The sequence below is a fragment of the Narcine bancroftii genome, unplaced genomic scaffold (assembly GCF_036971445.1).
Source record: "Narcine bancroftii isolate sNarBan1 unplaced genomic scaffold, sNarBan1.hap1 Scaffold_152, whole genome shotgun sequence".
NCBI lineage: Eukaryota > Metazoa > Chordata > Chondrichthyes > Torpediniformes > Narcinidae > Narcine > Narcine bancroftii.
The window spans coordinates 3,178,197-3,193,443 of NW_027211887.1; the positions used below are offsets into that span (position 1 = coordinate 3,178,197).

General features: G+C 41.9%; 1 protein-coding gene across 3 annotated transcripts in view; it reads left to right on the top strand.

Moving 5' to 3' along the window:
- The window catches only part of LOC138750466 (microtubule-actin cross-linking factor 1-like), a 33,486-nt gene that overhangs the window by 12,727 nt on the left and 5,512 nt on the right, over positions 1-15,247 (top strand). For all 3 annotated transcript variants that reach the window (XM_069912528.1, XM_069912529.1, XM_069912530.1), the window contains exons 3-7: positions 2,485-2,713; positions 2,946-3,262; positions 4,127-4,294; positions 9,417-9,540; positions 11,091-11,186. In XM_069912528.1, the coding sequence (XP_069768629.1) occupies positions 2,485-2,713; positions 2,946-3,262; positions 4,127-4,294; positions 9,417-9,540; positions 11,091-11,186 (934 nt within the window). The remainder of the gene's footprint in view (positions 1-2,484; positions 2,714-2,945; positions 3,263-4,126; positions 4,295-9,416; positions 9,541-11,090; positions 11,187-15,247) is intronic.

Sequence of the window (15,247 nt, forward strand, 5' to 3'; positions counted from 1 at the left end):
TATGTCCAAAGAGGTGCCACCTGACATGGACAGGGACGTGCGGTAGGTCTGTAGGAACATTACTACCTGCTGATTCCCCTTTACACTCCTATCCCTTCTCAGGGGCTAAATTCAGAACTCCCAACCTTATAACTTTGTAGAAAGACCTTGACAAGTAGCATGACAGCTATTCAAGAAGGTGGTCCATGATGACATTGCCGGCAGTGAGGCAGAACTAATCAGTTTGGGCCCTGGCAGGGACACCTGCATCTTGAAGTACTAATGTGAAAATGATAATTACCCAGAATGTTTTCACTAAAATGGGGATAGATTTTCATGTTTGTCATTCCTTAATATGCAGTGCTCAAGTCAGATTTTCATCGTTAAAAAAGAGCAAAGATCTTTAAACATTTGCCAATTGGTCTTATCTTCTTTTCGTAAAGCATTGCTTAACATGTATGCAAATTATTGCCCTGTGTGTGCTTGACAGCCTGGTTTGTTTTGGAATAAGGCGACTTGAATAAAGTCTTGTAAAATCCAAAGGATGTTGAACAAAAAGGTAAAGATAAATACAATAAAGTCACCGTTATGTCTCTGTGTGGGAGGCTTCTTAAATAGCAGAAGTAAAATCTCTTCTGCTATTTGAATCTTGCATCTTCTTAGAGATGCAAGATTCAAATAGCAGAAGAGATTTTACTTATTGATGCCTTCCACCATGCCAGGAAATGTTCATACTCACATAGACATGCACCCCACATTGGTGCACGACATTTACGACAGTGAGACGGGTGTGTTATCTCGTCAGGATCATGTGAACTCTTTTGTAACTTCCTAGGAATACACCCTTCTCACTGTGGTAACCGTCGTGCACTACTGGGGGGCACCTATACATGAGTATGAGTGTGAACAGTTTCCTGAGATGGTAGAAGGCATCAGTAAGTAAACTCCCTTCTGTTATTTGAATCTTGCATCTCTAAGTTATTTAAGAATCCTCCCAGGTAACACGGAGACAGAACATGTTGGCAGTGGTCGGTCTGAGAGAACAAGAATAAAACTATAAAATGGATTGGAAGTGACTGAAATCTGAAGGGGAAGAAGAGAAAAAGTACACCTGAAAATGAATGGCTGGTGCAACAGCAGTTCACCCAGTGATGGACGGGAGGCTGAAGATATTGTTGAATCGTTGAAAACGTTTCAGCAGATGTACAATTTAGCAGTGAAAAGCTATTTTAAAAATGCAACAGCGAGGAGAAGGTTAGTGCTATACATGTCTGGATAGGGGAGCCAGGCCGTGACTTATTTAATAGCTGAGAGCTTACGGGGTGGAGAAAAATGATCCAGAGCAGATATTTGCAAAGGTTGTTTCTCACCTTGAACTCAGCTCTAATCCTAGACTTGAATGCAATGAATTTCAAGGTTTTGTGTAAGAGACTGATGAGACTGTTACTAACTTCCTTACTACACCAAAAATTAATGCTGCAAAATGCAGATGGAAGGATATAGAGGAAAGATTAGCTGATCCACTAATATGCCCATCCTGAATGCAAAAGTCTCTTATAGGGAAGGATAGCTTGAAACTGGCCAAAGATATAGAAACAGGCAGAGTCTTCGAATCCACGAGGACACAAATGAAATCCCTATCAATGCAGACCCACCCACAGCAAAGTGAAGGAAGGGTTGATGCTATAAAAAATACAATCAGAAAAGTGCCACCCCCAGGACCTGTAGGAAGGGCAGCAGACAACACCCCTCCGTGACCAAAATGATTGCCCCGCATATGGTTCTGAATGTGGAGCCTACGGCATAGCAAACCACTGGGCGAAGATGTGCAAGTCTGGGGTGAAGGAAACAGTGATACCAGTGAAGAAAAAAAGACAAGAAGATCCACCATCTCTTGAAACTGTTCACACACTCATATACATAGACATCCACCCCACAGTGGTGCACGACAGTTACTACAGTGAGAAGGGTGTATTCTTACACAGTTACAAATTAGTTCACATTCTCATGACTAGATCACAGTCAACTCTAGTTAGATTTCACGTGTTCTCTTTTAAATCATGAAAGAATATTAAATCCCTGAATGGAAAGATAAGGATGAGATCATTCAAATGACAAAAGTTTAATGTGCTTAAGTTTAAAGTAAGTCTGTTTGACGGGGAAGGGACTGTGTACAAATACTGAAGGAGAGGATTTATTTTCTTGTCAGTCAAATTAAATATGGAATATATTCTACTCCATCTCAGCAGGATTCATCCTTTGACACAAGCAAAGAATTGTAGATCAAGGTAGTTGATTAAACCTCCGAAAGCATAAAACCATTTAGATTTCTGGACTTGAAGTACGTTTCCTGTGTGTATTTAAGAGTGTTTTGGTACCCTGATTTTTAATAAATTGGGAAACCTGAATATTTTATTTCAATTGCAAATGCAATAAATAGAAACCTTACCTCCCCCAAGACAACTTGGAGCAATAAAAATGAACCTAGGATTGTTTCTTTTCTAGGAACATCACCAAAAGTTGTCCCGGAAAGAGCAAGAGTTGGTTTTGGCCACAGAGGCAGCTCAGACTTTCCTGGAACAAAATGTCCAGGACCCTTTGCGAGACGAGGAAGTTGCACTGCAGGAGATCTTGAATGTCTTGATGGAGGAGTACGAATCCGCTTTATCAAGTGCAGATTCTCAATTAAACGTGATTGAGGATCTGCATCTAGAATTGCAGAAGTTCCGAAAAGGTGAGAGAAAGTATTCATTTATTTTCCAGATTACTATAAAATACTATTTACTGAGAGTTGAAAAGAATTCTAAGTAAGACAACAGAAAGCTACATGTGGTTTGGAATAACCCCAACTTGTAATTATTACAGGATCCTGTCAATGTATCGAAGTCTAGATAATCTGGTATTTTTTGACCATTTTGAATGCTTTAAAACATTTAACTATTTGACCATTATATTCCTTTAAACAGATCACGATGAATTTGAAACATTCATGAGTTATTTGGAGAAGGAACTAACAAAGATTAAAGCTGGGGAATTTGACTCCACGTCATTGACATTCAAACTTAAGAAGCAGCAATTCCTCTTCAAAGATCTTCAATTTCACAAAGGGGATCTAAGACACCTCAGACGATCTTGGAAAAGTGTCATCGATGCTGCCTTTCACTTTGAATTCAGGAATGCAATTGAAAGCTACAAGATCCAAATTGATCCTGATGCCATAAGCCAACATGTGGAGGAGACGGTTGAGAGCGCCGATGCTCGCTTCAACACACTTCGATCAGAAGTATGACATATCTTCATTTTTTTTTTAGATTAATAGCATTTAAACTCCAATTTTACTTAAGATCAGTAACTTGAGAGCATTTTGATAGACTGAGCAACTTGTGTAAGTTTTAGTCTTAGAAGAGTGGCTCTGGAAAAGGTTTGCGGCTGTTATTAATAATACCCATGAAGAACAGGAACAATGATTAAATCTTTCCAGTATTGTGGAGCTCTCTTGGTGGCCGAACTCACTCAAGTTGGACAGAGACCATTGCAGAAAATAAGTCGTGATCTCATTTCCTTTTAATAAAATCAAATGTCGAACAGATCATAACTGGCGAAGATTTTCCAGACTGGCCTCCCACGTGTATTTGTCACTGAACAAGGTGTAATGTGTCCAATCCACAAAGGTCACATCGCTGGTTCAATATTCCTAAACTCAACGGTGAGGCTTGAATGGCATAACAGAAATGCAGCATGTTCGGCTGGAACAAGCCCAGCCCCAAAAGAATTTCTGTCTAATCTTCACTGACACACTAAATTTGTGAAGGTTTTCAATGCTTCTGATATATTCCTGACTATCAGTTTATTTTGAAAGCAAACTCAAAATATTAATTAAAAGATTTATTGACATAATAAGAAAATGGAACAGTATGGCAGGGTAACAGGCATTTCACCTTTGGTGAGAAGTGAACATTGCCTTTTTGTCTGTGACCCTCAAAAAACTTGATGCAGGGAACAAAAAAAATTATAGTTGGCATAAGTGATGGACCAGTAATGTATCGCTTGACTCATTTTGGATCGATTGGACACTCGATATTTGATAGCATCACAAAATCGTACATTTTAAAAATCCACATACTCATTCATTTCTTTCACTCTATAGTGCATTGGACTTGGATCCCGTCTTGGCAAAAAGTTGTTTGAACAATGGCAAGAGAAGGCAGATGAGCTGCGTTTGTGGCTAGAGAGAATTGAAACAGAAAGACGAATGGTTCAGCTGGAGGCCATCTCTAATCCAGAAATCTTGCAGCAAGAACTTGAAAATATCATGGTAAATTAAAGTTGTTATTTCATAAATCACTGTGTAATGTTGCTTAATCTAATTTACGAGTAGAATAATTAATGCTTTGAAATAATGTTAATGTGCACATCCAATAACAGTGGTGAAGGCCACATGGGAGGTTGTAAGTTTGGCACCTGAAATAGGAAGTTGAGCTCCATTCATTCCACCTTGATCAGGTTTTAATGGGAGCCTGATGAAGATCCAACAGCCAATTTGCTTCCAGATGGTGGGGGCAAGATTGGAAACTGTAACAAAGAAGCCAAACAGTTCTGCTCTCATTGTGTGTCTATTTTCAGTATGGGTTTCCTCAGACCTTATCCATGTTTAATGGGGGCCTGGTGACTAAGGATATGGTGGCAGAATTTTGGACGACCTCCAAGATTATAACAGCAGAGCAAAAAATCTCAGCAAATCATTAATGGGATCATCAGGTGCAGAGACGATAACTCCATAGATGGGGGTTTCAGGAACAGGGGAAGGGAGGTGGGAGGAAAGTGGTGATTTGGAGCACATTTGGAGGTAAGATTTGTTTGCAAAGTGGCAGAGATTGATTTATTCCAAAGAAGTATTCGAACCATAGAACCTTACAATATTACAGAACAGAAACAGGCCCCTTTGGCCCTTCTTGTCTGTTCCGAACCCTTTTTCTGCCGAGGCCCTCTGACACACCCAGTCCATAGCCCTCCATACCTCTCCCATCCATGTACCAGTCCAAATTCTTTTCAAATTAAAAATTGAGCCCACAGTCACCACTTCAACGGACAGCTTGTTCCACTCTCCCACCTCTTCACTCTGTGTGAAGACGTTCTCCCTCATGTTCCCCCTAAATTTATCCCCTTCACCCTTACCCCATGTCCTCTGGTTTGTATTTCACTTGCTCTCAGTGGAACAAGCCTACCTATATTTACTCTGTCCTCCACATCATTTTAAATCTCTCTCTCAATTCTTCCCTCATTCTACACTCCAGGGAATAAAATCATAACCTGTTTAACCTTTTCCTACAACTCTGCTCCTGACGTCCAGGCCACATCTAAGTCAATCTCTGCACAATTGCCATCCTTCCTGCAGTTAGGTGATCCAAACTGCACACAATAATCCAAATTGGGTCTCACCAATGAAAATTAGACTTTATCCTTTGATTGATCAAGGTCAATGTGCCAAAAGTTCTCTTTTCAACCCTATCCACATGTGACACCATTTTCAGAGAATGAGGTGTCTGTATTCCCAGATCCCTCTGTTCTATCGTACTCCTCACTGCCCGACTGGTTACCATGTATGTCCTTTCTTGGCTTGTCCTTCCAAAATGCAACACCTCACACTCATCTGCATTAAATTCTATCTTCCATTTTTCAGCCCATGTTTCCAACAGGTCCAGATCCCTCTGCAAGCTTTGAAAACCTTCTTTACTGTCCACAACACCTCCAATCCTAGTGTCACCTGCAAACTTGCTGATCCAATTTACCGCATTATCAACCAGATAGCCTTTCTATCTTCATTGAGGATAACTTCATTGAGGATTTTTCTTGCATTTTCTATACTCTTCAAGCACCTCATTTGCTCTGTGATGTCTATACCTGCTGCACACCTCTCTACTTCCAAATGATTCCTAAGCCTGTTAATCTTGACAGGAACATGCAAAGTCTGTACTTTCCAAATTTCACCTTTGTAGGTCTTCCACTGACCCCGCATATACTTTTCCAGGTCAACACCTTCTCAATCCTTTCTCATTTCCTCAAAATTGGCCTTTCTGCAATTTAGAACCTCAATCCGAGTCCCAGACCTATCCTTCTCCATCATTAACTAAACTAATGGCATCATGTTGACTGGAGTTGATGTTTGAGGAATTGGAATTTGAATCAGAAAGACAAATCACTAGTTCCAGTTTTGCTTTTCTGAAGTGGAGGGCTTTTCTGCTCATGCAGTCAGAGAAAAGTCGGACCATTTATTGCAGTAAATGGCCTGGGATTGATGGTCATGGAGAAAAGCTGTGGTCGAGAGGAGTCACGTGATGGAGTAGTAGCCGGACGGTGAACTCCAGCCCTCTCCAGAAAAGTCGGGAAAAACAAAGGAAAACACAAAGGAACAGAAATAAAAGTTACAGAAAAGTGAGTATAAAGGTGGAAAGAAGATGGCGACTAAAAAAGAAAAATTGAAAGCAACGGTAAGAAGAGAGGAAGAGAAGACAAAGGAGGAAAAAGGTGAAGGCCTTACCTGTCCGAAGAGGCCCGCTGCGGAGAGAGAAACTCGCTCCCTCAGGTCGGTAAATAATGGACTACAAAAATGGCTCGCTGAGCCGAGTAAAAGTGCGCAACCGCGCATGCGCGAGGAATCGCGCATGCGCGATGCGAATGAAAAAAACACACCGACGGGAGGGGGGACCAGCTGGGGTGTCGATCTCCACAGCCGGCAACGACAGCTGCAGAACACCTGCAGCAAGAAGAGACCACAGAAGACAATAGAAACAAGAAAGAAGAGAAGGAAAGGGCAAAAAAGAAACAACAGATGGCCAACCCAGAGGAAGAAGAAGAGGAAGAGGGAGAGTACAGTGAAATAGAAGAAGTAAAGAAAGGCAAGATAAAGAAGGTACTTTCTCTTATTAAAGGATACATGGAGTCATTTAAAGAATGGCAAACACAGGAATTTAATGATTTAAGAAAAAGAATAAACAACACAGAAGAGAAAATGAATAAAATAGAGATGACCTTAACAGAAATGGGAAAGAAAATGGACAAGATGGAAGAGCGGGCAGTAGCAGCAGAAATGGAGGTAGAAGACTTAAAAAAGAAATTGGAGGAATCTAATAAAAAAACTAAAGAGACACAAGAACTACTAGCTCAAAAAATAGATACAATGGAAAATTATAACAGAAGAAATAACATAAAGATAGTGGGCCTTAAGGAAGATGAAGAAGGCAAGAATATGAGGGAGTTTATAAAAGAGTGGATCCCTAAGACCCTAGGATGTCCAGAACTACAGCAAGAAATGGAAATAGAAAGGGCACATAGAGTATTGGCCTCTAAACCACAACCACAACAAAAACCAAGATCTATTGTAGTAAAATTCCTAAGATATACTACAAGAGAAAAGGTACTGGAGAAGACAATGGAAAAAGTAAGAGAGGGCAACAAACCACTGGAGTATAAAGGGCAAAAAATCTTCATTTATCCAGATATAAGTTTTGAACTCCTAAAGAAGAGAAAAGAGTTCAATACAGCAAAGACGATTTTATGGAAGAAAGGGTATAAATTTATACTAAAGCATCCAGCGGTATTGAAAATATTTATTCCAGGACAACAAAACAGACTATTCTCGGATCCAGAAGAAGCACAAAAATTTGCAGAACAATTACAAAAATAGACTGAGGGAGGAAGACGGGTAATGAGAGTAAAAATGATCACGATTGATATGTATGTGGGTAAAGACAAAAATAGACTGAGGGATGAAGACGGGTAATGAGAGTAAAAATGATCACGATTGATATGTATGCGGGTAAAGAGGTATAAGAGTGAATAGAGACAATGTGCATACGTGAATGTATCTGTACTTAGAGGAAAATATAGATAGTATAGACAAGAATTAATAAGGGAAGGTAATGGAATAGAGAGAATAAGGAGGGAATTAAAAGAGTGACCTTTGTGACATATGAAAAGTGAAATCTTTTCTGGGGGGGGCGGGGTGGGGGGAAATAGCGGTCACTGCAAAATCAGTTGACGCTTGCGAGTGGATTCGCAAATCCAAATGGAGAGGGGAGATGTGGTTGTCCGACAAGGGATAAAGGACAACTCAGGAGGGGAAGGGGAGATTGGGGATAAATAAGATAGAAATAGGAGAATAAGGAAAATGTTGGATGTTGTAGGAATGTTGTCTTATAAAGAGTTGAAAATAAGAAAACAGAAATGGAAAAGGAGGAAAGGTAATGATGGAAAAACGGAAAGAGAAGATAAACAAAATATAAAAGGGCTACGCTGAACTATATGACTTTAAATATTAATGGAATACATAACCAAATTAAAAGGAAGAAACTACTAAATTTAAATGAATAAATGTATTCCATTAGAAAAAATAACATATAGGTTAAGAAATAATATTGAAATATTCGAACAAGTATAGGAGCCTTACATTAAATACAATAGTGAGAACCTACCGGGGACAAACATTACCTAAGTTGATGGAAGGAGAAGGAAAGAAAAGAATGGACTCAGTAGAATTTCTGGTGTATTTTTGTTGAATGACAACATTGTCTGACTGGCTTAATGCAACCTAGATTGTATACCTAAAATGGATGAGGGGGGGGGTGGGGGGGTGGCTTGGGAGGAGGGGGGGGGGAGAAAAAGTCACTGTATATGTGTGAAAAAGAAATAGTGTATATCATGGCTAATGTGATTTAGGGTGTGAAAAATAAAAAAAATTAAAAAATAAAAGAGAAAAGCTGTGGTCCATTAAGTGCTCGTGGGAATAGGAGTTGCAAATGGGTCAGATTGCTGAGGGAGAACACATATTTACTTTTGAAGGATGATGGATTGGGGAGAGGGGTCATCCGGAGTAAAAGTAGACGGACAGGCCGAAAAGCGATAATGCAGAATAACCCTCTGCAGCCAAATCTATGTCCATTAGTGGTGAAAAGCCAAATGAGTTCTTCAGCATTATTTTATCAATGCTGATGTAAATCTAAGCATCAGAACATTTTTAAATATTTTCTTGTGACCTTGATGGTTTGCAAGGGGACTTCAGGGCCGGTCAAGAGATGTAGACAAGATAAAGATGATGAGCTCAACAGAATCAGAAAATGCTCAAACATCAGGCGTATTAAATACCTCGAAGCATTAATGAGTAATGAGTAATGATCAATAGAAAGTTTGAGCTGGTTGTTTGAGAAAATTCCAATATCCTGTGGTTATTGGGTCCTTGAAAATGTTCGCCTCCTCACCCCAAAGCAGGCCAGAGAGTTGTTGGTATTTATGATAATTTATAGAATCGTCTTCACAGGCTGTTTATCTCATTGACCCCAAGACAATATCGAAATTAACCAAAGTATCGGCAAATCTAAGATATACAGAAAGAAATATTAATTTTATTGTGAATGAGTCATTGTGTCATTTTGAAATCACAGGTCCTTCAGGGAGAAATTTCTGAACATGAAGATGGTGTCGAAAAGTTACAGGAGGCAGCAAAGTGCCTGCTGTCCTTGAGCATTGACGTTGTTCCAAATGTACTCCAGCTTCGAAAGACCACAGGTACCATTTCAACATTTGCTGCTTAGATCAAAAAATGGTTCTCTAATTCCAACAAATACAAGTGATGCTTCCAGCTGGAAAATTAGACATTTTCAAAATGTGCAAATTACCAGTGGGGACCCACCAACCTCTTTGAACTATTCTAAAATATTTCTTGCAATTGATTGGATTTCAAATGTTGAATCATCTTTACCTAGCACGTCATAAATAGGCTATCATTTCATAAAAAGCTCTGAAAACTCTAAATTTAATGGAAAGACCATTTACTAAAGAACTGTGCACACTTCAATAAATGTTTGAATAAAATGCAGTATTTAAGAAAGTTCAATAGAACTTTCTCCAGTGAATTGTGGACAGTGATTCAGACTCGTAGGCCAGAATCACAATAGTATTGCAAAATGTGTGTTTATTGAATGAAATTTCTGCTCAAGTGGTGCATCTTAGAAGTGTTGGGTCTTATAAATTTGTTGCATTGAAGGTACTGAATTAAGAACCATATTTGGAGCCTTGGAAATGAAAATGACGGCAAATGGGAATTCTTACAGTGAATTCGTTGAAAGTGATGCTCTGCGATTATTTAATAAAGCAGCCAGGCTCCAGTCATGCATACTTGTCCGTGGCTCATCAATTGAAGAGGAGATTGAATGATTGGAAACCAGATATCTTCCAATCATAGAAACAAGACTGGAAATAGGAAACAAATGTTACAATATGCCAGCATGACGGTGAAGTCACGAGCTCCATCGAAATGTTAATGTTGCTTTTCTTTTTTCCAGATGCTCTATCAGCTCATTTATTTTTCTACATTTTTGTTTTCTTTCCTAAATCTCAGAAATTCTATATTTTCTGAAGAGTGTGTTTGTCTTGTTGATCAGTTATTACTAGAAATAGAGGGTATGTAGAAATGGTAGAAGGTTAAGCAGCGGCCATTTACCAAGTGTGAACATCTGGCAAACATGCAGCCAAGGAAGTGTTTAGGGCTGTGATGTCTCAAAGACCCCCCAATGAGAGGGGATTTCTCATGCTGTGCTGGGAGGGCACTGAAGATCCATGCATCTGAGCACCCGAAGGGCGGGATACAGTTCTGGTGAGAACGGTTGCAGCTGCTCTCAGAGTCTTCTCTATTCAGCTTTGATTGTTGTTCCTGCTCCTCCACGGCCCCAGCTCCCCCCCAACTTCACCTGCTCCTCTTGATGAGTAAAAGGCCTTGAATTCAACATGTTTTCAACAAAGAGTTGCACAACTGTCCTTCTCTTTCTCTCTCCATTTCCTTTTGCAAATGTCCCTTCCTTTTCACTGTTCCTCATTTCACTCGTCTGCTATTTCACACTTATTCCCTCCAAACTTTTTTCATTCCTTGCTCACATTTTTGCCCCTACTTGTTGCTCGTCATCTTCTGTTCTGCATTGCTTTAAATATTACTAAACCCACAGTTCTCCTTTCTCCAAAACAAAAAATGTGTTTGTTGGGATGAAAACACCGGAACCTTGTGGTAAATCTTTGAAGACACTTTTAAATGTATGTGTAACAGAACCTTGTGTTCATTTTAGCTACCATCGAACAGAGATTCCAGCTTTTGCGTGAGGAAACATCAGAGCAGAAGAGGACATTGGAACGGACAAATGTCCAAGTGGAAGATCTCGAAGGTTTACTTTTACCTGGCACTTCTCACCACTGCGATTTTGGAAATGTTTTATTTCTGGATTGATGAAGCAGGGTCGTTGACCTAGTTGAGAAACATTGCTATTTTGCACACATAACTGGTCCCTAATAGCAATGCAGGAATGACCTAATGATGTTGATTGCAAGATAAATCTTGGCTGGGACAATTACAGTCCGGATACAGGACTTCTCGGCCCCTCGAGTCCACACCGATTTAAGTGAGCTCCTCTAGCCCCACTTACCCACTCCCTGTCCGTATCCCTCCAATCCCCTCACATCCATGCAGCTATCCAACTTGTTCTGAAATGACACAAGAAGTTACATCCCAGACCCTGGCACCAGGGAGACAAACTACCAATCTGTTTCCTTATTCGTATCCACAGAATCCCCAATTTGTCCTCCTGACCATCGAATCCCCTATAACTATTACCCTCCTCTTCCTTTCCCTACCCTATTGGGCAACAGAGGCCGACCTTATGCCAGAGATACAGCCATTGATTCCTTCCCCAGCCTGAATGCTCCTCAAGGAGGAGTACAATTTGTTGAGTGCTTCAGTCACAGGGGCCCCCTCCTGTATCTGTCTCTTCCCTTTTCCCTCTCCTAAATGTAATCCACTGATCCTCCTCCTGTGGCCCTGTTGAGACCACCTGGCTATAGCTCCTATCTATGACGGCCTCACTCTCAATGACCAGGTCGAGGTCATTGAGCTGCAGCTCCAATTCCCTAACACGGTCCCTGAGACACTGCAGCTCAGTACACCTAGTGCAATCGTGGATGTCCAGGAGGTCGAAGACTCCAGGACCTTTCACATCTGACACTGAAAAGAGCAAACTGCTCTCACACTCAACCCTTCTCTCTCCCCCTCACCTTAGAAAGAGAAAATAACAAAAAAATATAGTCTTACCTTAATCTAGATACTCGACCTCAGCCCCTATACGGTGAAGCCTCTCGAGCCAAAGCCTCGAAGCCCCACTCTTTCACCAGGCCACTCTCTCATTGGGCCACTCCTCTCTGGCTTCTCCTTTGCCTTTTCCTCCTTTTATTGGCCTTGACCAATTAAACCTGTCACTCTCAACTCGCTCCTCCTCCGAACACTGCCCAAACTCTGGTCTCCGTCTCCTCCGACTCGCTGCTCGAACCGACTAGGCCCGAGGCCGGGTAAAGAACAGAATTTATTGTACGATAGAATCTTGTATGTTCTTTAAAAACCATATAGGATGTGGTTTAAGGTCTCATCCAAACCAATTGCATCCACTCATGCAATTTGATTTCACTACTTCCCCAATGTGCCATTTAGAAATGCACAGAATGACGTGGATGTTGCTTCTCTTCACCATCTGAAACAAGTAAATGGGTTCTTACTATTAAAGCTCCTGCCTCGCATGTTCGAAGTTTGAAAAAGATCAAAGCTGGTGCATAGTTTCATGCATCCACAAGTGTATAAAAAATGGGTTGTGGCAAATCATCGGCAATTATCCATGCCTGCTGCATCCAGGCATATTTGAAGATTGGAGCACGACTGCAACGCCATGTCAACTGTGGCGGATTAACTACCACTCCAGGCAGAGCTTTAGTAAAGCCCCCCTAACCTTGCCTCCCTGCCCCACTCTTTGCTGAATCGAATAAAGTGACATTAAGTTACTTTAAATAACATATTAGGGGTCTCCAAAGTAGTCGATATCGACCCTTGGTGAAGGGGTGGGGGGGGGTGGGTTGGAGAGGCAGCAGCGTGACCCAGATGTGTGGGGGGGTGGGGTGAGACAGCAGCACCACTCACGTGGGCAAGGAGGGAGATAGACAGCAGCGCGACTCGGGTGGATTGGAGAATGGTAAATGGAGTCCCCTTGTTTAAAAAAGGTAATAGGGAGAATCTTGGGAATTAGGGTTAGTCTTACATTATTGGTGAGTAAACTAATGGAAGGGATTCTTAAGGATGGGATCTATGAAGATCTGGAGAAATACACTCTACTCAAGGATAGTTAGCATGTCTTTGTGAAGGCAAGCTTGGGCCTCACAAATCTAACTCAGTCTTTGGAGGAGGTTACAAAAGAAATTAATGAGGGTAGGGTGATAGATGTGGTCTACGAGGATTTTAGCAAGGCATCTGACAAGGTCAGTCACAGGAGACTCCTTCAGAAAGTCATGAGTCATGAGATTAGCGAAAAATTACCTGCATGAAATAAAAGCTGTCATGTCGGAAGAAAGCAGAGAGTCGTAGTGGAAAGAAAGTATTCTGCCTGGAGGTTGGTGCCGCAGGGATCTGTTCTGCGACCCCTAGTCTTTGTGATTTTCATGTCACCTGGATGAAGAGGCGGATGGATAGGTCAGTAAGTTTGCGGATGTCACGGAGGTTGGTTTGGAGGAGTTGTGGATGGAGATGAAGGCTGTTGAAGGTTACAAAATGATGAAGGTGGGTTGCAGAGTTAGGCAGAAAAGTGGTAGATGGATTTCAATCCAGATAAGTGAGAGTTGATGCATTTTGGAAGGACAAACCAGAAGGCTGAGTCCAGAGTTAATGGTCGGTTACTTAAGAGTGTGGATGAACAGAGGAACCTTGGGTTGCAAATCTACACATTTCTCAAGGTTGCCACACAGTTTGATAGGAGAGTGAACAAGGATTATGGTGTGCTGTGATTCCTTCATAGGGGGTTTGAATTCAGGAGTAGAGTGGTCATGTTGCAAATCTATAAATCTTTGGTATGACTCACTTAGAATATTATGTTCAGTTCTGGTCACCTCATTATAGGAAGGAGAGGGGACAGAGGAGATTTACCAGGATGCTGCCTGGATTGGGAAACAATTCTCATGAGGCAAGGTTCGCAGAGCTGGAGTGTAGAAGGATTAGAGGAGACGTGATAGAGGTCTACAAGATCTTCGACATCCTTCCGTGAATTCAGGGACCAGAACACTACGTAATATTCCAAATGCAGCAAACCAAAATTTTATACAGCTGTAACTTGACTCACCAACTTTTACACTCAGTGCCCCAAATCAAGAAATCCAGCAGGCTGGATGTTTCTTTACCATCCTCTCCACCATGTTGTCTCTTTCAGGGAGCAGAGAGCGCTCACTCAAAATCCTTCTCTTCATCAATGCTAGAAAAGATATATTGTAGTCTTTCCCATGCATTTGACCTCCCCCCCTCCCAAATCCAACACCTCACTCAGGGGAGGGAGAGGGGAAGAGGAGGGAGAGGGGAAGGAGATGGAGAGGAAAAGAGAGGGAGGGAGTGTTGTCGAGGAAGGGGGAGGGATATAGTGAGAGGGTGAAGGGAAGAGGAAAAAGAGAGAGTGGGGAAGGAGAGGGAGGGAGAGTTGTCAAGGAAGGCAGTGGGATAGAGGGAGAGAGGGTAAGTGGAAGAGGAGGAGAGGGAAAGGGGAAGAAGAGAGAGGAAGAAATGTCGAGGAAGGGGGGAAGGATACAGGGAGAGTTTGAGGAGAAGGAGAGGAAGTGGAGAAGGAGAGGGAGAGAAAAGGATAGGGAGGGAGAGTTGTAAAGGAAGGGGGAGGAATATAGGGAGAGGGTGAGGGGCATAAGAGAGGGGAAGGAGAGAGAGAAGGACGGAGTGGGAGGTAGAGTTGTCGAAGAAGGGGTGGGTTAGAGGGGAAGAGGAGAGGGAGAGGCAGGGAGAGTTGTCAAAGAAGGGAAGGGATTGGGGGAGTGGGTGTGGGGAAGAGGAGAAGTAGATGGATAGGGGAAGGAGAGGAAGAGGAAAGAAGAGGGAGGGAGAGTTGTCGAGGAAGGGTAAGGAATATAGGGAGGGGGTGAGGGGAAGGAGAAGGGAAAGAGGATGAAGGATAGTTGTCAAGGAATGCAGAGGGTTATAGGGAGATTGTGAGTGGAAGGGAAGGAGAGGGAGGTTGGGAGAGTTATCGAGGAAGGGGAGGGATATAGGTAGAGAGTGGGGGAGGAGAAGAAGATGGAGAGTGGAAGGAATGGGAGAGGGAGGGAGAGTTGTCGAGGAAGGGGAGGGATAGTGTGAGGGTGAGAAGAAAGAGAGGGAGAGAGGAAGGAGATGGAGAGGGAGGGAGACTTGTCGAGGAAT